The 24,947-nt window shown below is 47.8% G+C and overlaps 2 protein-coding genes across 3 annotated transcripts in view; one reads left to right on the top strand and one right to left on the bottom strand.

Annotated features, from left to right (window-relative positions):
• Positions 1-276: 276 nt before the first annotated feature.
• Positions 277-17,465, bottom strand: FSAF1 (40S small subunit processome assembly factor 1). Its single transcript, XM_006212361.4, has 7 exons — positions 17,302-17,465; positions 14,930-15,276; positions 3,841-3,897; positions 2,848-2,943; positions 2,631-2,717; positions 2,008-2,060; positions 277-943 (listed from the first exon to the last, which is right to left on the bottom strand). Exons 1-7 carry the CDS (start codon positions 17,387-17,389, stop codon positions 805-807), a joined length of 867 nt encoding a protein of 288 aa, XP_006212423.2. The 5' UTR covers positions 17,390-17,465; the 3' UTR covers positions 277-804.
• The window catches only part of GNPAT (glyceronephosphate O-acyltransferase), a 30,075-nt gene continuing 21,956 nt past the window's right edge, over positions 16,829-24,947 (top strand). Inside the window, exon 1 of one of the 2 annotated variants that reach the window (XM_072970962.1) lies at positions 16,829-16,864. In XM_072970962.1, coding sequence (XP_072827063.1) covers positions 16,844-16,864 — 21 coding nt within the window. In that variant the 5' untranslated portion in view covers positions 16,829-16,843. Of the gene's footprint in view, positions 16,865-17,487; positions 17,743-24,947 lie in introns of those variants that run through there. The other variant, XM_006212360.4, reaches the window with a different exon arrangement.

Raw genomic sequence — 24,947 nt, 5'->3', positions numbered from 1 at the left:
ATGCCTTTTGAGTCAACTTACAAGTTTGGATCTGAGTTCTTTTGGCAAAAAAAAAAAAAAAAAAAAAGCCAACATTGATTAACCATCATTGAAGATTTTTTTTTTTCAAGCCACAAATTTCGGGAAGTTCCAGACACTCCTAGCCAGGGCAATAGTAAAAAATATATGTATGTCTGCCCAGGGTGATGACTCTGAAGGAGAGAACATGGCTTAAATGTAGGTACGAGAATGTGAGTAAAACTCAGCTGTGCTGTTATTCACTAGGGATCATCACAGTTACCACAAAAGTTGTATTTTATTTACACAACTTCTTACAAAGGAGCTTTTACATGCCTTAGGTAGGCTCAATGTTGAAACTGCTTTTCTTCCCGTGAAACAACTGACAAATTTCCACATTCTTGGTCCTCTCACGATTTAGTGACACTAAATCATTTTTTAGAAAATTAAAAAGCAATTTAAGCTAATGATTAGCATCTAAAAGTCAGTGAAAGTATGAAATACCTATAAGTAAATGCACAAAACACGAGTGCAAGGGCACCAGAGCGAGCCCCGCTGGAGAACTGCGCACATTCTCTGTGGCCGTTTTACTCTGTGTTTGCACTGTGCTCGGCCTGACGTGGCCGTCACCAAAAATCAGACACTTCAGCGGCTGGAAATCCTGCTGTTTCGATCTGCTGTTTTTCCCCCCAAAAATACAAAAGCAGTCCATGAAATGTAAAATAAACAGGAGTACTCGGGCAGGCACGTGGCGGGCCGGCTGCAGCGCGCTGGCACTTTCCCGTCTCTCTCTGTGTGTGGAGTGCTTCACCGAGCCACTCGGGAAGAATTTATCTTCTTGATATCGACTTGGCTCAGAATCAACGTCCCATTTTTGAATCTTCCAACCTGTCCAATCCGCCCACTTGACAAAATACTGGGAGCCGACTTCTTCTTTTTGGATTTCCTACATTTAAAGTGGGAGAAAGGTGTATAATTAAGCTTATAAAGAAGGATTTCAGCACCACCATCCAGGCCACCGAGGTCTGCTCCTGCACACCCCTGGTCCTCTGCCGCGCATGGCCGCCTGCCCCACCGCGGCCCCGCTGGCCTTCCCTGAAATGTGCCAACTGCCTTCCTGCCTCAGGGCCTTTGCACTGGTTTCTTCTATGTTGAATATTCTGGTACCAGATCTCTTCTGCAGGCTGTCGAAGAGAATCTTTACTCTTTGCTCACTCCTCAACTCAGATGTCACCTCCTTAGAACGTCATGCCAGCCCACCCAGTGATTTTTCTCTCACAATGCCTTGATTTCAACCTCTTCACAAAGCATACCACTACCTGACACCCCCTTCCGTATCTGTCTGTGTGTTTTGGTGTGTTTCCCTCACTGCAACCTAAGCTCCCCCAGGGCAGAAGGGAGCCTCAGTGTGATCACACCCTCTCAATGTCATCATGGCTGAACCCCCAACACCTAAGACACCTGTGTGCCCGGCACACAGCGGGCCCCCTACAGACACACACAGCCAGACCACATGAGCACACTCTGGCACGCGCACACTCGCGAGGGGTCCAAGAAAAGGCTTAAGACTAGGGGAGTTGATTCTGAAGCAGTAATTCGAGGACGGAGAAGAGGGTGCTTGAACAAAAGCTAAGAAACAGGCACAGAGCCGCAGAATCAATGTCCCATTATTCAAATGATGGTGCCCGATCTCACGTGGGATGTCAGAGCCCCACACCGTGCTGTCCCAGCAGCAGGCTCTCCCAGGAGGGGACAGAAGTCACGTCACTGGAAAATCGATGTGACTTCTCCTCTAGTCACCGCGCGCATCTGGTCTTTGACAATGGGCGACTGGAGCTTCCGGACTCAGTCCTCAGGGAGTTGTCTGACGTCGGGCAACTTGCTAAAGCCTGTCTTCCCTTCCAGGGCTTGATTAGGACTCAGGCTAATGCCACACACAGTCAAGGCCCAAAAATACAAAAGCAGGCCTGTCCCAGTCATCCCATCCCGGTACCTGACAGGATCACTCACCCGTCGTCGCGCCCTTTCCTCCTCTTTTTCTTGAAAATATCTGTCTCCCGGGCCTGATTGCAGAATTAAAGAAAACATACGTGTCAGTAATGGATAATGGAGATTAGGAAAAAAGGCAAGAGGGGTGACCGAAAGCCACAGAGATACCATTTATTTTCAGCATTTTTTCAAGGAGGCATGTTAAACACAGCAGACTCAGTTTCATCCTAAAACCCTTCGAGGAATGTGAAAGGCAATTCGGAGAAAGCGGACAGTAGAAATGTCAAATCTTCCATTTTAGGTGAAAGGGAGACTATAAAATCTACTGGCCTTGTGGTTTTTCATAAACCCTTGAGTCCTGTACAACGTAATAGGCCAAAAAATGACCAGATACCAGAAAAAGATCAGAGCAGCTCCCAGCAGCTGAACAGGAGTTTGCTATTTCAAAGCAAAACTTTCATGTAAATAAGCCAGACTACGTGGCTGGTATTACAAAACTGACTTAAAGAAGTGGTAAGCATGGTCATTTAACTCCAGATTTGTTGTCTACACAGCTTTCCAAGCACCGGGAATTCCGCTGTGGCAAACTGCAACCAGCTTTCTGTTCTGGTTAAACAGAGTACAGGAAAGGCCACCACACCCACCATTCTCTTTTCTTCTTCCTTTGCTGCCTTTTTTTCTTTGATCTGTTCCTGCAAAACCTTGTAATTCACGTAACTGTTTTTGGGAGGCTGAAATGCAAAAGGACACGTATTATCATTTTGTTATTTTGCGGAAACTCCCGGCGCCCCCTGCCCTGCCTTGCCCGGGGCTCCCCGCTGTCCTGCGCCCTGTCTTGCGGGAGGAGGCAGGAGCCCTCACCTTAGCGCCCAGCATGATGGCGCGTTCCTGCTCTAGGACTCTCTCCTTGCCTTTTCCGTAACCCGTGATCCCAAGCCGGTGCACTTCCAGACGAGCCTGCAGACACAAAGTGGAGTCACACAGGGGGCCCTCCGAAAGCTCCACAGAAGAAGCCCGGCCCCAGGAGAACCGCGCACCCAGCACTCTGATGTGTCCTCATGACCTGCAGCGGCTACGACTCGCAAGCATTCTGCCCTGGGCGGTTTCAGAGCTTTGCGGAGGCTTCCTACAAAGTTCCTTAACCTCACAACACCGTCCTCCCATGCTTGTGGACCACGTGGACAGCTGAAGCAAAGACTTATCTCTGCACAAATTAGTAAGAAAACTAGGATTACATGCAGAGCTGTGGAGTACTTTAGGATGCACCCTAAGACAAGCTATTATTCGTAAAGGCAATAATTAGAAGCACCTCTCCTGACATATCTACTCACACTTGGAGACCCATTTTCACAGCCGCTTCAAACACAGATCTAAGTTCCTTCTTTAAAATGTTATTGTAGGGGGAGGGTATAGCTCAACTGGTAGAGCATGTGCTTAGCATGCACAAGGTCCTGGGTTCAATCCCCAGTGCCTCCTCCAAACAGAAAAAAATAAATAAACCTAATTACCTCCCCTTCATCGAACAGACAAACAAAAACAAAACAAAAAACCCCACAATATTGTAGAAGAGAAAACAACACCCACTGCTGGCCGTTGAGTTACTTCCTGTCTTTTTTCGCACATGTTTTTAAGACCTAGTTACAACCACAGCACACACACATCCCTGCTTTTCTTATTGACATCGTATCACAGACGCTGTGGCCACAAACTGGCGAATTGTGAATGACTGCACAACACTCAGTCAGGTAAGCACAGTGTGATTTGCTTAACCTTTTCCCCGACCGCTGGACATGTGAACATACTCATTTTTGGCTTTATGAAGCGGAAAAGAATTAGTAATTTCAAAACACATACCTTTTCTAAGTTAAATTCTTGTACATCCACATCTTTCTCAAGGATACTAGTTTCGGTCTGAAAAGAAAAAAATTCTTGTTAAGGTCATCTGTTTCTGTTCCTACATCAACACAGGAACCAACAGAGGAATTATGTTTTTAAAAGCCTTCAAACTGGCCCAGGTGCCTAAACACCAAACAATAACACGTGCTCATCACTCAAAAGCCTGGGAAACAGCTAATGGAAGAAAAATAGAGAAGATAAGTTTAAGGTTTGAAAGCTTAAGAAGGGACTGATGAGAAACTAAGAGAAAAGAAAAGACAGTTAAGAGAGAGACCACTGTCTGTATCTCATGCACCGTGTGTGGAAAATTCTGTTTGGTGGGGGGTTTAGAAAAGGCTAACTATCTCAGCAGGGATTTTAGAGGGTAAAAAATCGTATTTAAATAATTCTTTCTCTTTTCTTTCCTCCCATCCAGCCATCAGAATAATGGCTAACAAACTCTTGAGCTGAAAATTTTTCAGGAACATCAGGTTTCTACAAATGGTGGCGTTTGGGTTTATAATTTCCAATAGAAAATAATGAAACTGCAAAGGTCTTCAAAATATGTGACTTTTTACATCAATATATCCCCCGGCTGTGGTTAGCAACACACACATTTAACCAGAAGTTTGGGATGTGAAGGAAAACTGTACTGTTAAATCCGGCCAAAGACAGCGGTCACTCAACAGCAGCCCCCAAATCTGGACGACAGGAAGCGGGCGGTCGGGCTGTGCAGGGTCCCACAAGCAGCCCCGGCCTCCGGCTCCGCAGGGCGGGGGCTGGGAGGGAGGGGGCGTGCACCTTGCGGTCCGCTGCTTCCGGGCTCCTCTCCACGCGGGAGCTCACGCTGGCTTCCCGCATCGCTGAGTCGTGGGTGTGTGGCTCAGCCACTGACTGTCCCCCAGACGATGGCTTCGGTCTCCAGGAGGAGCCTGCACTACCCTCTCGGGGCGGGGCTGCTACGATGAAAAGGGGTCAAGCGTGACAGGTCGACGCGGGACACTGGGGGGAACAGAGGCCGGGCTGCAGAGGCTGACTGTCCTGATACTGAAGGAGTGTAAAGCAAACCAACAGGCCGCCCTCCCCGATGCGGAAACTGTCGGTCGATTCATTCTTTACTGAGAATGACTTTAACCCAGAGGCTATGCTCCAAGAAGGAGAAAACAGGCTGACAATCTCAGAAGAAGGGACAGACCCTCAGAGTTCCTCCTGAAGATTCACTGAGGTCAAGAGGACTGTCGCCCTGTAAAATGCCCTGACTGTCAGCACCTTTGCTGTAAAACCTCAAGGCGGACCACGGTCTTTAAGGCACCTGCCTGCTGCGACTCCCTCTGTCTGGCAAAGCAGTAAAGCTGTTCTTTTCTTTGCTCCCAAAACTCTGTCTCCGACTCTCAATTTGGCTATCAGGGCACAGAGACCAGTTTTTTGGCAACATTACTTTATCGAGATCCCTGGCTTTTGTTATGCTTGTGATTTTCTTCAGACGACCACGAATTACACAGAATCAAACGCCTTCATTAAGACACGGAGCTTCAGTGAAAAATGAAAAATTAAAAAAAAAAAAGACATGGGGGACACTGTGTGAAGTACTTCCATATACCTACCTTAGAAAGTCTTATTTCCTTGTTAATGACCGGAAAAAATTCTACTCTATTTTGAAGTTAGGGTATTTTTCCCAATGGCAGGCGCATGGACCGACTGCACGTGATAAACAGTAATTATCACTTTTGCAGAACAAACGGATTAAGTCTTAATGATGTCAGGATCATATCCAAATCCTCCAATACAAGTTCTGTATTTAAAAAAACTATATGCCTTTCACAGATCTCCAAAATCCCATGGTAACACCGACTTCCTTTTCTAAATATTTAAAAAGTTCTTCCTCTCTTTTCTTCCCTCTCACCCATCTAGTGAAGTGATGGTAATTAAGCTCCTCTGAGTGGAAATTCTTTAGCTCTCTTGCAATACTGGTGATGCCCTAGGCAAACCTGTAGCTAGAATATCGACCAGCATGAGAAATAACAATCTAAAGAGGACTTACACACTGCAATTCTGGGCCAACTGGGTGAGGCCCAAAGTCCTGGGTCCTGGGGACAACTGGCACACAGAGGGGAGGCACGCGGCCTCTGATGCCCTGACCGCCCCGGCACAGGCCCCACAGAACAGCCAGTCCTTGGTCACAGGCCTCTGCTCAGCCTGGCTATGGGGACGCCCGGGCTGAGGGGCTGTGGAGGCCCCGGGGCACCTGGCTGGACACTGTATCTTGGTGTTCCCAAGCCCCTTGTGAACATCTCAGCAGAACCGTGTTAGCTCTGCAGCTGTTGATGTGGTTCTGAGAAAGGCCCTGGGTTCTGATCTGAAACCGTGCCCCCGGGGTGACCAGACGTGATGGCTAACAGGAATTCCTGAGCTCGTCCTGCAGAGCAACGACAGGGGACCGGCTTGTCAGAGCCCCTCCGCTGGCTCGGGACCTGCCTTTCCTGATGCAGCTCGCTCTAAGTTTTCTTGTTTTTCTTTCTCTTTTCCTCGCTTTAACTGCACCCCTGCCCAGCGTCCTGCAGCCCAGCTGTTTCACAGGAGCTGGGAGCCGCTCCTGCCCAGTGCAGCCCGCTCACGCGGGCCGGGATCAGCGACCCCAAAACTGGACCCGCACAGGCGGCCAGCGAACGGCCTGCGGGGGCCCGAGGGCTGGGACACCGCCCTCAGACCGCGCTCCGTGCCTCCACTTGTGAGCCTGCAGAAGCCTGCATCCCAGATGTGCCTGCGCAGAACACCGACGGCCTCACCTCGTCCCCCACCTACGATCAGCTTTCCCCATGCCTAAGACCACCCTGAGCATCCCAGAAAGACCCAACCCCCTTGCCTTCAGGGAGGCGGATCTGAGACTTGTTCCCCCGTCTCCTCGCTCGGCTGCCTTGTGAATAAACTTTCTCCGCTGTAAACCGCGGCGTCTTGGCGTCTGGCTTGCCGAGCATGGAGCAAGCAACCTGGTCCAGCAACAGAGCCTCCTTTACGATCAAAGCAAACACCTGGGAAAAACTCCTTGCTAGTTATTTCATGATCCTGAGTCTATTAGCATGACCCGATCACTATCTAACTTAATTTCTATTTTTAGCTTTATTTTTCTTTTTATTGAAAAATAGTCAGTTTACAATGTTGTGTTAGTTTCTGGTATACAGCATAATGTTTATTATACATATATATATATTCCCCATATTTTTTTCACTATAGTTTATTACAAGGTATTGAATGTAGTTCCCTGTGCTGTACAGTAGGACCTTGTTGTTTATTTTATATACAGTAGTGTGTATCTGCTAATCCCAAACTCCCAATTTATCCCTCCCTCCCACCCCTTCCCCTCCGGCAACATGTTTGTTTTCTCTGTCTGTGAGTCTGTTTCTGTTAATAAGTATTTTTAGCCCTAAAACCACTTCAGTACGTTACTCATAATGCATCCCCTGATTTAGAAACAATCGGTGGCCCCCTGTCTTCTTCCCTCGTCCTCGCTGGGGCAGCAGGCACTACTGCCTACAGGCCACGTGGGGTCCTCCTCTACTTCCAGGCACACGGAACTGGGCTTTGCTGCCCACCTGAAGTCAGGCATGGCCACGGGACTCTCTGGCCGAAGAAATGTGAGCAGAGGGAAGTATGGCCTTTGCACGTGGGACCTTTAGGAGACACTCATCAAGCCCCCTCCTTCCCCAAAGCAACTAAGAACCTTCTGAATGGTGGAGCCCTTATCACCCCGGGTCCCTAGATCAGGCTGGTGTGGACCACAGCACCCTGCCCCCGCCAGTCCCAACCAACACGTCACATGAAGGGAAGAGAGCTAACTTGCCTTTAAACCACTGAGGTATAGGGACCACTTGTCATGAAACTGCCGTCTCACCCCCCATGAAGCCTGACTGTCCCATACATCAGAGAGAGAAATGTCTGGAGATTTTGAGAACTTGTCTGTTAGGCAACAAGGAAGAAAGTAAGCCACAAAAAGAAGGAACAGTTGGGGAGAAAGGTGTGGGGTGAGGAGGCGCAGGTGGCCAGTCCACAGGCTCACGCAATGAACTTTGGGACGCGCTGACTTGCTGACCAGAAGTATTTTCTCCTGTGCTGATTAGAGTTTTGATAAGATTTTTATTCTATTCGTTACACCGTCCAATCTTAGTCTAATTAGAGAGAAGCTAAGTAAATAAACACCCTCTTTTGAAAATGCCAGCACTTATAGGAATAGAAAGAAATGTTTTCATGTCTTATCCAACTAGACCCCTGTCTCCCGAATACTTATCCGACACTGGATCTACTGAAGAGCAGAGGGTGCAGGACAATTAAAGGGCAACACCGAAGCCTGGAGGATTTCAGGGCAGCCCTGGGGAGCGATCTGGATCCTGCGGAGACTATGAAGGCAGTGAGAACCTGGGGCAATAACCCGAAACGATGTCTTTGTGTTGGGGAAGGTTCCTGCGCAGTGCACTTGTCCCTCCAAGGGCAAAGAGGCGACCTAGCCTACGCCCCCTCTTGCTAGTGCAGACGTAAGGCGCACGGCTTTGCAGCCAGAAAGCCTGGGGCGAGTTCCAGCACCCGAGTTCCAGCACTTACTCCACAACCACAATCCTTTATCTGGAATTCTGAGAAAATCCAGGAGCGTCTACATTTTGGAAAGGTAATACTGGGAATATACGGAATATACTGAGTAACGTGTGCCACTTCCAGCTGCGTCCAAGACCACAAGCCGTAATTAAGCACGCTCCTGTTTCTGCAGCAACACCTATGGATATTCACATCAAATTAACCAACAAAAATAACTCCGAAGCCTCCTATCAGTCCAGGTCAGGTTTTGCTGCCAAGTACATTTGCACCAAACTTAAAAAAAGCTAGCTGACTTGTGCTTTCCAAAGCTCTGGGGCTTTGGAATTGCAGGTATGGGACAGCGGGGTGACTATTTAAATGTAGGCAGATAGTTGAACCTCTCTAGGCATCAATCTTTGCAAAATGAAGACGGTACAGGCACTGTGAGGATTCAATAAGACACGGAATTCATTAATGAATGGAAATAATCACTTTTAGAACACAGGAAGCACCCAGGAGATACCGGTGAAGATTTATTTAGCAATTCGTTATCTGCTCAGAAGCGGTCAGTCTACGTGGCCGCAGACCCAGGTGTCTCCTCTGACCTACGGCACACTGTTCTGGGATTTCTACTCTGCCCTCCTCATCTCTTCTCTCTGTAGGCCACAGAAGAAGCTACGGTTCAAGAGGTGGACCATCGCTCACAGTGGACAAATCACACTGACAAGACATACTCTAAGGGCCAGATAATACTTAGATCATTTTAACCTGCACTTGACTCTCTTAAGAGCACAGGAATTTTCTTCCTCGTGGGCAGCCCTGCACTCATTCAAGAGTGGGTTCCTCCACTCAGTCCTCAAATCACAAGTCTGGGCCGCTCCACTTTGAACCCGGGCCCCTGCAGGAAACTCCTCACTCAGCTCACCGCTGATCCACTTCTTGCCCTTGCTTACAATTCTTTGGTGGTGTCCCATGAACTTTCAACTGAAGTCCAAAGGCCCCGCCTATTGTCCCCAGAAGCTGGTGGGGGCTGGCCTCCTCTCCTGACAGCTGTCACCAATCTCCCCTCTGCCCTTCGCCCACCGGCCTCCCAGCTCCTCCAACACCTCGGGCCTCTCGGGGCCTCCGGGCACCTGCAATGCACTCCTCCCTGCCAGCACGACTCCTCTCCCTCCTTTGACAGAGCACTACCCAAAGTCACTTCCCTGAGATTTCCCAACCACTGGCTCTGAAGGAGGCTCTCCCTGTTTCTCTTTCCTTCAGGGCGTTTTTAACTATACTAGTAATTCAGCCAGGCTCTGCCTGACTCCACTAGTGAAGGGTGCTGGGCCCACTGACGTCCTTCAAAGTCCACTGACCTCCATTCCTGGGCTCTCAGATGTCTCTGCCTGCGATCCCTCAGCAGATACAGTGCATTCTCTACCGGGCGTGCTTGCTCTAACAAACGAATACCCGAGGGCACGCCTGATCTCACAGTAGCTCGGGCTGGCTCCTTTCTGCCCACCTCTCCACCTTCACAGTCATCAACCCCACCACCCCTTCACGGGCCCTGAACTTCTTACCTCACCTACAACCAGTCAGACTTGCCCACAAGGCGATCAGGCACCTTGTGACCCCACCTTATAAAACACAACAACCAGCCCTTGGGGCTCACACAGGCACCCCTCACCTGTGTGGCCCCCTGGGGTCTATGGCAGCGTACCCCGAATAAACTCCTTTTCTACTCTCATACTTTATCTCTGGTAAATTCTTTTACCAACCTGACCCATGCACACCATGTCCCCATTCAGGCCACCTCTCTGTGTCCCACAACAGACGACACACTCCGTGAGGATTCTATCTTGTTTACTGTGGGATCTTGTGGGTCTGGCAAATAGCAGGCACCCAGTTATTCATGGGATAAACGAGTAAGTGGCCTCTTACCTACTATTTCTTGTCAAACTACTTCTCTGGTCACAGCTTTACAAATGGGACCTGATCAGGAAGTTTATGTATGGGTTAGATATTTGTAACGGGTAAAATATTATATAAATGGTGGCCAAGTCCCCAGACAAGTTCATTCAACGGGATTCTGGGCGCCGACTTCGGAGCAGCGAGGAGGGTTTCCCCACATATCCAGCAGGCAATGCTCCCACACCAGCTGGGTGTTCCATGATTCAATTCTGACACCGTCCACAGAGACCGCATCAGATTCCACAGGTTAGGGGCTCAGTCCTACAATGCTTCAGGGGCGAAGCAAGCACCGGCTGTTACCTGTTGTGCTTCTGACCGACCGCCTACAGACTGGAAGCGCCCATGACCCCCTCCTTGGGTTCAACAAATTTGCCAGAGTGGCTCACAGAACTCAAGAAACCCGTTTACTTCCTAGATCACCAGTTGATGATAAAAGGACGAGACTGGGATACAGCCAGATGGAAGAGAGGCAGAGGGTGAGGTGTGTGGGCAGGGGCGGCGGGCTTCCACGCCCCGTCTGCGCGCCACTCTCCTGGCAGCCGCACGTGCTCACCAGCCTGGAAGCTCCTAAAGAGCAGGAAACTAACTAACCAATGGCCTCCCCGATGCTAAAGCTCTTTGCTGATTCATTCTGATCTAAAAGTGTTGTAACTTGTTTTTCTCTTTTCTCTGACAAACCTCCATCTCTGCTTCACTTGCTTGAATATTTTTGTGCTAAACAGCCCCCAACCTTCCCACGACGCTCTCCCCTCCCTGTACATTATTTACCCAGAATAGTTTAGCCTTTAACCCAGAAGCTGTGCTCCAGGAAGGTGGTCACGGGCTGACAGCCTCCAAAGAATGAACAGACCCTCCAGAGTTTCTCTGGGACGCCAGGTGGATTCATCAAGATTACGAATACAGCGCCCCAGAAAAACGCCTTGATTATTGTAGCCTTTCTGTTCCATCTGGTTTTCCTATAAAATCCTAGGACGCCAACCCCAAGGTGGATTCACCATCTCTGAGTCATTAGCGTGCTGTGACTCCCCTTTGCTGGCAAAGCAATAAAGATGACCTTTTTTAATTCTCCCAAAACTCTGCCTCCGAGTCTCAATTTGGCTCTCGGGGTAGAAGCTGGTTTTTCAACAACACTCCCCAAACCAAACCCTGTCCTTTTAGGTTTTCAGAGGTTTCGGGACACAGGCATGTTGGTAAAATCACTGGCCACTGGTGATTGGTTTAACCTCTGGCCCTTTCCCCTCCTTAGAGGTCAGGGGGTAAGACCGCGAGTTCCAACCCTCTGATCACAAGGGTGGCTCTCCTAGTACCAGCCCTCATTGAAGGATACTTTCCAAGTCCCTCCACTAACACAACACCTTTACCGCGCTCTGTTTTGCAAGCCCAAAGGTTTTAGAAGCTCAGTGCCAGAAACAGAGACAAAGACCAAATACCTATTTCTTATTCTAAATCACCATAACACACCCCCGAAAATCTGTCTCAATACACAATGCAGTTTAATCATTATTTGCGGCACAAGCCTAAGTTCTGGGAAAAGAAGGTGATTTACTCAGCACCTCTTGTGTTCTCAAGAATACTTCGAAGATGACCGACCAGCTGATTCCAGAATTGATCAACGGAGACTATCACTATTTTATCACTTATTTCTTGCTGATTCCACGTCTGTTTGAAATGTCCTATGATGGCTTGCAAGCTCGCAGAGAGCAGGGGCCACAGCATGTATATTTCCCCATGTCACACAGAGTCTTCACACAGCATTGTACGCGGGGCCGACTGGCACCCTTCAGAGTCCAAGGACCCCTACTCCTGGGCTCGCAGATGTCTGCCTGCGATCCCTGAACAGATAAAGTACATTCCTTTCTGGGCGTGTTCGCCCTAACAAATTAATACCCTAGGCCATGCCTGATCTCACGATAGCTCGGGCTGGTTTGTTTCAACTCACGTCTCCACCTTATCACAGTCATACATCCTTCCACCCCTTCACGGACCTTAAACCTCTTACCTCACCTACAACTAAGCAGAGACTTGTGTACAAGCCGATCAGGCACCCTGTGACCCCACCTTATAGAAGACCCCAACAACCGGCCTGCGGGGCTCACACGGGCACCTCTCGTCTGGTGGCCTGCTGCTGCCTATGGCAGCGTCATCTAATGAACTCCTTTACTGTTCTCCTCCTCCATCTCTGCTAAATTCTTTTACCACCCCTGTCACCATGTCACCAGCCCACGTGTGTCCCACAACACTAAGTGTCCTAGTTGCTCCCCGCTGATTAGTCTTTGTCCAGCATACCTGCCATTAATAACTAGCTTTATATTCATTTGTAGTTACTTATATGTTGCAATGTCCACATTCTAAAGTCTCTTTATGGGCGAATGGGTTTTTATTGTGTCTGCATTCTGTCTCCTTAGCCAGACACATTCACATTTTCAAAAGACACATCTGAAAAGGGGAAGAGGGGGTATAGCTCAGGGGTAGAGCACGTGCTTAGCATGCACGAGGTCCTGGGTTCAATCAACAGTCCCCCCATTAAAAAATTATAATAATCTTAAATAAATAAATAAACCTAATTGCCTCCTCCCTCCCTCGGCCAAAAGACACACTGTAAAAAGGAGAAAAGGGCAGAATGCCTAGGAGAGCTAATAACTTTCGTTAAGGTGAGGAAGTCCAGACTGGAGAAAGAGCTGAAGGTCCTGAGAAAAGCCAACTACAACAGAAAAGGGGGCCTTTGGAGCAGGAAGAAAAGGAATTCAACAGCCTGCTGCGCGTGTTCTGTTATTAAGGGGCGGGGAGATGCGGGCTCACTCAATGCCAACTGTTTTGTCCTTTCTACTAGGAAGACGTTCCATTCTAGAAAGAGCGGCACGAGCGAGTCTAAGAGGAAACTGAAGACAGAGACCTTTGAGGAAACAAGGGAGGGTGCCGAGATGCTTCATGTCAGTTCAGGTCTCCCGATGCAGAACTGTATTGCAGAGCAGTGCTTTCCAACCTTCCTCATCACGGCCCACACAGAAAACAGGGACATCTGTCTAGCTCGCTGTGGCTCACCACAGCTCCCTAGCCGGCCAGCTTGCGGGCTCTGGCTACAAGGGCCGAGGAAATCCAGGTCTGCTGTAATAGCTCCCAGTGCTCAGTATTTGCAGTACTGTAAGAGCTGGAAATCTGATCTAGAATCCTAAAATAAAGGTAGATAAGACATGCTGGAGAGCTTGACAGGAAGTGGTACTTAATTCATAGAAAAGATGTGGTAAACACTGGGTACTAGCCTGGGTTCACCTGCTCATAAAGAACCTGCAAGCCTGTCTTTGTGGTGGGTTGAACTGTGGACTCCAAAAAGATATGTCTGTGCTCTCACTCCAGGAATCCGTGAATGTGATCTTATTTGGAAAAAGTGTCCTTTTAGTGTAAGTAAGTGGAGGATCTCATGATGAAACCCATCTGAGGTTTGGGGTGGCTCTAAATCCAGGGACAGGTATCCTTGTAAGAGAAAGGCGGGAGATGTGAGACTCAGACACACAGGGGACAAGGCCATGCAAAGACAGAGGAAGAGTTCAGACTTATGCAGCCACCAGAAGCTGGGAGAAGCAAGGAGGAATTCTTCCCTTTCAGAGGGGAGCGTGGTCCGGACAACATCACGGTTTTGGACTTCTGGCCTTCAGAACTGGAAAAGAAAAACTTTCCGTACAGGAGCCCAGGGAACTAACACAATCCACTTTTCTTTTTACGAGACAAAAACTTTATAGGGCATGGGGAATTCAACAGAGATGCAGTATCTGGATTTTTGCAATGAATTTGACAAAAACTTGTGAAAAAAGCCTGAATGAGCCTCCACACCTCTCTTGTGGACGGAATTTTGAGTGAGACTTACAAATTCAGTCTGAGATTGCTGCTCAGCAAAATCAAGCTGCTTTCCAACAGAATGGAAAGCACTTTTTGCCTGCTTTGTTCCACACTATATCCCAGTGTCTAGAACAGTGGCAGGAAGTAGTTGAATGATGGGGTTTTCTTGCTCTGGGCGTGAAAAGGTTAACTCTGCAGGCCTGGGTTGATCAAACCCCACACATCCCCCAGAAAGTCTTGTTCCCGTGACTGGCCCTTGGCTGGCTCCTGGGAACTGAACACTTAGAATGCAGCCTGGTAAGAGTGTTTCTGCACAGCTAAGGCCTGAGCTATGCTCCACCAAGTGTGTCCAGATTGTTTATACTAATGGTGGGGGGGCTGGATTTATGGTGAACATCTACTTTTTCTCTGGGGGTCTAGTGCTCAAGTGACTAAGGTCAGTCTGCATGCTTACAGGTTGGACTCTCTGTGAAAATTCGGACACACAGGCTGGAGCGAGCTTCCCTGGCTGGTAACACTTCACCTGTGCCGCATACATCACTGCTGGGGAAATATACTCTACTACTGGGAGGGGACAGCTGGCTCCCTTCAGACATTGTCCCATGCACTTCTTCCCTTTGAGGATGGATTTTACTCCGTATCCTGTGGCTGTAATGAATCGTCACGGTAGATATTCACCTAATACCACAATATCAGGGATTACACACCGATTTCTTACCTTTGGGTTCTCATCTTGATCTGGCTTCTGTTTTCTTTTTTTATTTCTGCTATGAAATTCCACCACTTCTACTTGCCCCCCGTTGTTCTTCAGGGGCGAGGGAGCTACCACAGCCCAAGAGGCTCCAGGTCCCGGAGGGACACCGCCGGGGGTCATGGCGGGAGCACACTGCAGCTCTTCCCTGAGCTCCTGGAAGAAGCTGGAAGCGCTCCTCCTCTGGCCTCTCACCGCGGATCCAGGTGGCAGAGCTGGCTCTGCAGCCGAGGCCGCCAGGGCCCCCATGTCACTCTTCTTATTTTCTCTTTTCTTCCGGACCCTTCTCTGTTTGGCCTCATCTTCTGTCTCTCCTGGGTGTTCAAACACAAAAAGGAAAAACAAATATTTTGCATTTTGGGTATCGAGGATATCAAATCACAGGAATGCATGTGTACCTAATGTCCCAGCCATAAACACCCAGAAATACAGAGGAAGAAAAAAAACATTTTTTTTCTTCAAATATGGGTGTATTTGCACAATGTGCAGAATCCAAAATGCATCTTTTCCTGGGTAACTATATTTATATCTTGGACTCTTAGCACAATTCCTTTAGTCCTCACCTTGGTCCTACTAAAAGTATCATCATGGCAATATCCCAGGAACTGGGAATCCGGACACTGCAGCCAGTGTTTCTTTTGAACACTTCCTAGGGTTACAGGAAGGTACCACAGTCTTCCTATTTCCTTTCAGTTATGAATTAAGATGAACCTAAGACAAGTGGCTTAATTTGAATGTCTTTATTTTCTACTAAACCTCTGTCCCTCTCTTTAGCTGTTCAAACTCTGACCAGTCACCTGAAAAGGTTCTGAAGACAAGAATTCTAGGCTTCATCACTCAGTGTGAATATCACAGAGCTTTCTAAATATTAGCTGATCATTTCTGTTTGTTTCTATTTGCTTAGTCTTTTATTCAATAAATACGTACAACAGTCGACTGAACTTTGACTTTAGGGATACAAAAAGGAGCAGATACAGCCCATGCCCTCAGAGGTCCCGGCATAATTTCCAGCCTGTGCTAACATAAACTCTATTGAGGATTTTGCAGGATAGCCCCTTTCCTTAGGACTTTTTGACATGAGAGACTAAGTCTTCTCTGTCTTCCAATATTCCCAAAGGCACAGAGATGCTTTGTCCACAGTACAAGTCAATACAAGTGCAGGGAATGCAGCTAGCCAAGTCTGGGGCTTTGAACCCACAAACTGTAAATTACTAGCTGGGTGAACTCCAGCAAGTTTTTTAACCTCTAGTGCATATTTTTACAGTAATGGGATTTGTCTTGTAATAATGGTATTAATGACCATCTATTTCATAGAACTGTTGTGAACACTGAATGAGTAAGTACATGAAAAGCATGCATTATATGATAAATTCTCAATTTTTTTTTTGCCTACTACTTTTATTCTTCAATAAGCTTAGAATTTTGTGCAGTTGTCTCCAAAATAAACTAGCAACATCATGCTACAAATTTAAGAAATATGTTTGGCCTTTAAAGGCACTAATGCCTACTGACATCTTTGGTGCATGAACAAGGGATGTCACCTTCCTGAAGCAAGTTCATCAGAGTGCGTAGGGCTGCCGCCCTACTGAAGTGCCAGGTGGCTGCCAATTTTATGGGGGGAGAGGGACAGGAGGATTAGGGGTTTTTTTTAAGTAAGGTACTGGGAACCCAGGACCTCATGCATGCTAAGTATGAACTCTACCACTGAGACATACCACCCCCGCCATCAATATTAAAGGTTAAGATTTCTTAATTCTCCTCTTCCCCAATCAAGATTAAGGGCGTAAGGCATATTAAGTTGGTCAACCTATGGATAAAAGGTCGTGGAAAGCTTCATGTAAAAACGTTCTCTGGAGTCCTTGGCAGGGGACACACTGAAGGATGAGGCCCCAACGAGACAAGGTAGCCCCAATGCCACAGGGTCGGATGGGTCTGGGGACTGGCGTGGGGAAAGGGAACTTTTCAAAGGTTCGGAATGAGTGAAAAGGGGTTGCTGTACCTTTCGAGAGCCCGAGGCCCCGCGGACACCTCCCCATTAAGTCTGAAAGCCTTGGTGCTTCTGACAAGGAAGCAGGCTGGTTTCCACATTCAGGGACGAGTTGAGAGGTTTGATTCATAAAGAGAAACATAACAGAGCCCAGTCGTGGGAAAGAGAAGGGTGATCTCAGACGGGGGTGTGTGCCGGACCCAGTGTCGGAACCAGGTTGGACGAGCGGAGGGGTGCTCGACGTTCAAGAACCTTTAGCCTGAGGGCGGAGGCCGGCCCAGTTTGGGGCGCAGAGCGGACCCTCGGTTCCTCACGTCCGCTCTGCACGTGGGCTCCGAGGCCCTGCACTCACCAAAGTCGTAGAGGTTCTGGAGCAGATCGTCCAGAAGGGTCTGAGAAGCGGGCAGCGCGGAGGAGGCGGGCCCCGGCTCCTGCGCCATCGTGGGGCCGGCCGCGAGCCTGGCGGGACGGCGGCCGCGCGGCGCCCCGCTTCCGGGTCCCGACGGGCTGCGCGTGCGCCGCAGGTCCCCGCGCGGCTTCCGTCCCGGGCAAGATGGCGGCGCCCGAGGTCCGGCGGAGCGGCCGCAGAGGGTGCTGCCGCCCTAGGCTAGGTCGGGCCGCCCCGCGCGGAGGAACCGCCCCCAGCAGCAGCACCACCGCCACCGCTTAGCGAAGAATGCCAGGCCACGCCCGGGGCCGCAGCCGCAGCCGCAGCATGGATTCTTCCAGTTCATCCAACTCTTGTTTTTCCGTCGGCTCCACCAGTCCCGGCTCCGTCGTGCTCCTCTACTCGGTAGGCGCCCAGGGGAGCGAGGCCCGCGAGAGAGGACCCCCTTCTCCCGGTCCCGGCTTCCTTCAAGCTACGACCCCTGGCCCGACAGAGTGGGTCCCGAGGCCCCCCAGGAGGGGTTGGGTGGTTGACTTGGTTTCCAAGGCAACGGTGTATCGCCGTGTGCGTGAATGAATGTCTGGATGCTTTTAGAAGTTTCCGCTGATGACGGTTTCCCCGCTTCCTTTCGGCTCGTCCCTTCCCTTTCCCACCACCAGACCCTGGGCCTTTAGAAAGCCCCTGACATTGAAACGAGAAGGGAGAGTGGGGCTCTCCGTCTTTAGCGACGGCGAGTCGGGCTACGTTTTGGACAAACCTGAGAACCTGCGGGTCTGAATCAGCCTGAAATATCCTGTGGCTCTTCACCCCGCTCTTTTGCCCCCGTGATATTCCCGGGAGTGTATTTGGCTTGTATGTGAGCATAGAGTTTCTAAGACGTTATGTTTTTCATCTAGGAAGATTTGGGACTTCTGGAAATTTTTATTGTACGTTTTGTCTTTCATCCACCGTTGTACTTTTTTCCACAAGTCATTTTGGAAGACAACCAATGCCACCCAGCCTCTACAATTTGCCTTTTCAACCCACACCCCAATCCGCTCTCCGGGTTTTAATTGGTCTGTTTTTGCCGACGGAATACTAGTTACAATTTTCATGAAGATATTATGAAGTGGAAGTCTTGTAGCTCTCAGGGTTGCACAACCCTGGGGCAGCAGACTTTTTTTTAAACCACTTAATTAATTTTTATCTACCTTAGGAGGAAATAAGAGAATGCATGTTACCATGGCCTGGCTTAAATATAATGTCAATTTGTGGAGAAAGATCGTAACACGGAAACACAAAAGAACGAGATAAACCAAAAACCCAGTTTCAAAAGAGTATATATATGTATATATGGCCACCTTCGAATGGGGAAAGTAGTATTCTTTGAAACATGGAAACTTCTGTTCCCTTGCTGTCAAGAGCTGTGAGCTTCTAATTGCTAATTGTCCACTTCCCTGTGGTTTATCACTTGAACCTTTTTCTTCATTGACCTTGCACATATAGTGGTGAAATATTTCAACCTCATTTTCTGCCTGCTACTCCAGAGCAGGAATGTAGGGAAGAGGATTACCGGGTAGCTCTGACTCCCCATCAGGAGCTTTTTCAGCCCTAAATGGGTTTGTGAATTGACTGACATCTTCCACATGTGTATTAAAAAAAAGAGTTGATTTTGTATTTTTCCATTCACCAGCGCTAAGGCTGGTCAGCTTTTTCACGTGGAAGACTAAAGCAATTGCATGTAAGCAGTGACCCTCTTCTGAAGCTGGGCAGTGACCCTTGCTACTCTTTTTTTTTTTTTTTTTGAGATTTTTCGGGGGTTAGGTAATTTGGTTTATTAATTTATTTATGGAGGCAGTCCTGAGGATTGAACCCTGGACACCGTGCATGCTAGGCATCTGCTCTGCCACTTGAGCTACACCCTCCCCCCAACCCTCACTACCCTTGTGACTGCAATCTTTACTTTCCTATGAACCTGTACTTTTTCTGACTGTTTCAGTCCTTATTTATTTCCTCTGCCACACTCTTAATTGTGCAATACTCTAATCTAATATTAGAGATATTTGAGATATTTAAGGTACTGCTGATTGCAGAAAAACTGCAGCAATGGGAACCTTAAGTGTCCTAGTCAGTATTCTTAATGTCCGAGATACAGAAGTTAAAAAGCCCAACCCTGGCCTTTAAGGATTTCAAAGGAAGTCTTGAAAATAAACAAATAATGACAATTAAGTAAAAGCCTTGGTGGAAGCCCGCGCAGCATCTTGTGAGAGTGCTAAGGTGGAGCACCTGGCCTCTCTGGAGCCTTGGAAAAGGTTTCTTAGAGAATGTGACACCTGAGCTAAGTTTTTGAGGAATAAATGGGAGGTTGGGGGTGGGGAGGCAGTCCTGGGCATCCACATAAGGAAACCACATGTTAGGGCATGTTTGGGGGAACAAGTCAGGGGAGGGTGGAATAAGGGAACACGAGAAGTGAAACTAAAGGAAGTAGGCAGAATATGTTTCCTAAAGGAATTTCACACATTATGTTTAAGGATAAAATCTCAGCTTTACCGGGCACCATTTGAGGATGATCAAATTTGTATTTTAGAAAGTCTAAGAAGTCTTTCTAGGTTTCGGGCATGATTGTGTGGATAACCTTTGCTTGAGTAGGGTCTGTACAAAGGGAATCTGGTTGGAGAAGGAATCTGATAGCAGAAGCATGGAGCTCAGTTAGGACACTTGTTCCAGGGAAGGAGTGGAAGCCTGAAGTCAGACAGTGGCCGTGAGTCTGGGGAGAAGGGAGGTGGCCGAGTTTATGTCATGATCAGGACAGTTGAGTGTGGTGACTAAGATAGAGGCCGCAGTCTGAAGTTGACCCCTGGTTTCTGTGATTTGGCAATTGGGTGAACCATGATGCCTTTCACTGATAAGACAGAGGAAAAGGAGCAGGTTTAGTCCGGTTAATACAATAATTTTAGTCTGGGATGTGTTGAGCTTGAGCTGTGAGAGGCACCATGAATGATTTTTAACTTGTAGACTATCATGTTATTGACCAGCGACATCACAAAGTGTAGGGGAAACATCCAAGTAGAGTTACAAATATGGTACCAGGGCAAGAGAGGAAGGACTGGCCTAAATATGTAGATGTGGCAGCCATCAACAGGTAGGTTGTATCTGAAGCCATAGGTCTGCTGGAAATCTTTCAGTGAGACCACAGATGAAGACTGGGGCTGGGTAATCACCAGGGTACCCATTACCCAAACTACAGCTTCCTGTTAGAGTCAAGATGGAAATTCTAGACTCTTTACAGTGTCCTGCAAGACTCTGTAATTGAGCAAGTGCTCCCTCTTTCATTTCTGGCTCTTGCTCGCTGGGCTTCAGCCACACTGGCCTTCTGTTTCTCAGACAGTGAGCACGCTTTCTCTTCAGGGAGCTTGTAGTCCCCTCCATGGGGCAGGCTGTGTCTTCCCAGACTTTGCATGCTGGCTTTTTAAATCATTGGGTTCTCAGCTCAGTCATCGGCTTCTCTGAGCGGTCTTTCGCAACCACTCGATCTAGAGCAGCTCTCCAATCACTCTTCCCCACGAGTTACTCTCTTTTCCTCAGATTCTCTTTCCAGTGCTGGGCTCCAGCAGTCTTATACTGGTGCTCAAAGCTGACCATTAGATTTTTATGAAGTTTGCAAGCCTGTTGTTAAAACACAGCTGTTATTAAAAATTAATTATTAATGATTAAAAATTAAGTTATACAAACAGGCAACTAGATAAATTATGGTGAAAGTAACAAATATTCAAAACAGCACTTCCTAATTTTTTTTTTTTTACTAAATTTTACTGTTTTCTACACCATTCGTGTTATTTACGTCTGTCACACTGTCAGGTGGAAATCCTCTAGAACAGTGGCTACTTACAGCTCTGCCCGACTCCATGGTCGGTGAGGTCATACTGGCAGCTTGAAGTCTGCCATGGTGGGAGTACGTATACCACAGAAACTGGCAAATGCTATAAATCAGAGCTCTCCCATAGGCAAACATTTACCAGCGTGCTCTTGGCGGGATCCCTAAGTGAACTTACCTGGTTCGTGTGTTGTCTGTCTTTCCTTAAGGGAGCATAAGCTCCCTCGGCGCACGCTCCTGGTCCACCTCGTCCATGCTGTATGCTTAGCCTGTAGACCAGTGCCTGGTACGTCTGGGGCTCTCAGTAACTGTCTGTTGAATGAGTGCGTCCACCAGAGCAGTTGAAAGGGAGGCTGCAGGAGAGGCCTGTGTAACTAGCAATAAGAAGAGGCCTGCTGTGCAAAGTCAGACAGGGAGAACTAGCAGCGGGGGAAGAGCTCTTCCCTGAATCTTCTTCCTGGGACTTCTCTTTGTATTGTGCCTGGCTGAGTAGCCGTGTACATACATTTACTTTATGCTGGTGAATACGCCGGCATGGCCTAGGAAACGCCACTTACGAGCAGTAACACTCCACCCTGGCTGCGTGCAGGCATCACTTAGAGTACTTCCCATAACACTTCTGATACCAGGTACCACTCACAGACCAAATTAATTAAGAATCTTTAGAGGGGGCCTGGGCATCAGTTTTTTTTTAAACAGTGCAACCTAGGTTAAAACCCACTGGATTAGATGTTGGGTTAGACCAGATTGGGAGAAATTTGAGCTCTTGCCTGTGAATGTTGGAGAGCTGTTACCAGCAGGGCTCTGCAAGTGGCTTCCTTCTGTCATTTATTTTTCCTTCTACAAACAATGATGAATACAAAATGAAAACACAAAAATGTGTGAGACACCTTACCGACCCAGGCAAGAAGCTCACAGTTTTGTAGGGGAGACACCAAATGCAAGTTTAATGACGTATTTTAGATGAAAATGTATTGAGGGTTCCCTAAAGACTCACAGGAGATGGCCAGTTCCCTCCGGTTCTGGGGAGACCCTGGAAAGGGTCCACGGGGGAGTGAACAGCAGCTGTGGTCGATGGCTAAGTGTTTTCCACGGCAGCCGTGGGGAAGGGCCATTTGTAAGTGCCCTGTCTCAGTAACTGGTACCACTGTGCACCTGGTTTCTCGCACATATCCCCTCCCGCACCACAGTGCCAAGTGTATAAGAGATGCTCAGACGTTTGGTAATGCAAGCTGTTCTTAGAGGCAACCTGAACGAAGATGTGGGAGCCGTGCGATGCCATGGCTTGTTCGGGGAACTGCAGGCCTCCATAGAGCTGAGCCATACGCTAAAAAGTGTGCACTTGATCCTACAGTTAACAGAGAACCGTGGAAGGGCGGACGATGATCGTGTCTGGCAGGCTTTTCAAAATTTATGTACCTGCTGCTCTCCTTTACAGCTTCTTGTTCCTAGGAGTCCCTCTCCCCTCCCTTTCTTCTTTTCTCCCCTTCCTGTCTTTCTCTCCCCACCACAGCCCTCCACACAACTCCCCCAACTGGTTCTCATCCTTTTCTCTTCCCACAAATCAGAAGCCTCTAACAGCTCTTTTGTCCCTAAAATTACATCACTTATAATGGCAGTTTGTGGCATTCTGCCAAGTCTGAGCCTGTATATCTTACGCTGTCACTTTATTATTGAGAAATGTGGAATTCAAGGTTCTTCAGCCTTAAAAGCAAGAGTATGTGATACGTTACAATGACTGCAGTTTTACACCAGAATTCCACCAGTTGGAGGATTTTTTCCCGTTCTACTTATGTGTGTGTGTGCCTAAAAATGTTCATTTTGCAGATTTCCCATGTTTTACATGTTACCCTTTTAAACTCTTCGTAAGTGCTCTTTGCTTCTGTTTCTGTTTTATTTGCCTAATGGTCTCAGTTTAACATCCTGTATTTTAATACCTGAACGTTCATTCATTCAGTTACTGATCAATTATGCTATATTCCAAACACAGCTAGATGTTGGAAATACAAAGAGGACACGAACTGTCCTATCCCCAAGGTAACTGCATTTTAGTAGGGAGACAGGCATGCAAACGATTTCGTGTTACAGGATACACGTGGTAACGGACGTAGAAGGTCAAGGAATCCTAATGAGGAAGGCAGAGTAATTCCATCCAGGGACTCGCAGCACTTTCACAGAAGAGTAATGCCTAAGCAAGGATGATAGAGGGACAGAAGGGCTTCCAGGCAGAGACAGCATGTGCAAAGGCCCAGTGGACTGTGTTGGGGAAATGCAGATCACTGTGGAGTGGACCGTGAATATGGTGGGAAGGAAAGGCCAGGTCATAGAGGTTCTCACAGGACGCTGGAAGTCACTGAAGTCTTATTCTTAAGCAGAGAACAATTTGGTCAGAATTGTTTTGGAAAGAGCACGTGGTGGCATGGAAGACTGATTCAAAGGGGCAAAGCATAGGCAGGGAGACGGGTGACAGACTGCTGTGACAAAGAGCAGAGGCTGGAAGTGTGCATGGAGAGTAGGCGGGGTGAATTCTCAGCTGCCGTATTAGCAGTCTTGAATCGACTGCGTGTGCAGGGTGAGGGCTGGAAGTCTAGAATGATGTAAATACATAGGGATGTAGATGGCATGGAGGTTATGGGTTGAGATTTCAGGAAGATAATCAGGTTGTAGGATTGTGCAGAGGGGAAGTGAGTTCAGTTTTGGAAGGGGCCAAATGGGAGAGGAGAACAGGGCAAGAGATTCAGAAGCGTATGTATTTGAAACCAGTTGAGTAGGTGAGCGTGGATTAAAAACAAAGTAGGAAACTGTCAGATAGTTGTAGGCGGGGAGAGGAGGCGTGCCTGACAATGGTGTCACACTGCGGGAGGCCTGGGAGGATGAGGACCAGAAAGAGGCGGGGTTAATGATTAAATTTGAAAAAAATAGTAGTGTTTGTTCTGCTTTGTTATGATATCAATGAGAAAAATAGCCCAAACGTCCAACATGAAAAATAATATCGTGGTGGAAACTTAAATAACAGGGAGTGTTTATAACATCGGGTGAAGAAAGCCAGCTGGCAAATCAGAATGTACCGGTGGTGGGGGAGGGCACGTGGCCACGGGCCAAGAAAAAGACAGTCCCTGACATGGGCTCTGGCTCACGGAGTGACAGGTGGTTTTAATTTTGTTCTTTGTGCTTTACTGCATCTTCTGAACTTTTATAATGAACATGTATCACTTTGGTAATTTGAAAAAAATTATATTAAGAAATTAGGGAACATACAGGTGATTGTATGCAGTCCCTAAAATATTTTAAAACAATATTAAATATAGGGAAGTACTCATAATACAATTGAAAAAGCAAGATAAACTATATTTGGTATGGTCCATGTTTTAAATTTTAAAATATGTATTTTTATATCTATGAAGCAAAAAAAATAAGGAAGCTAGTAAGTGTTAAGAGGAGTTAATCATGGGATGTAAAATTGTGGGCAGTTTATCTTTGCTTGTACGTTTCCACGTTTCCAGATCTTCCATAACTGACACGCTGGGTCCTATAGATAGGGTGGTGGTTGCAACAAGGTCTGTGAAACGAGAAGTCTTGAGCTTGAGCCATGTCTCTGCCCTTTGCGAGCCGTGGGACCTTGGCTGAGTCATTTCACTTCTCTGTGCCTGGGTTTCCCCAGTGTGGAACAGGGTAGCGAGGACAACTACTTCATTGGCTTGTTGCGAGGACTGTCCTTTTAAGAAGTAACAATTCAGAGGTCATTGGTAGCCTGATG

This window comes from Vicugna pacos, chromosome 11 (assembly GCF_048564905.1).
Source record: "Vicugna pacos chromosome 11, VicPac4, whole genome shotgun sequence".
Lineage (NCBI taxonomy): Eukaryota > Metazoa > Chordata > Mammalia > Artiodactyla > Camelidae > Vicugna > Vicugna pacos.
Note: the sequence above shows the minus strand (reverse complement) of the source record. Positions and strands in the feature narration are given on the sequence as shown.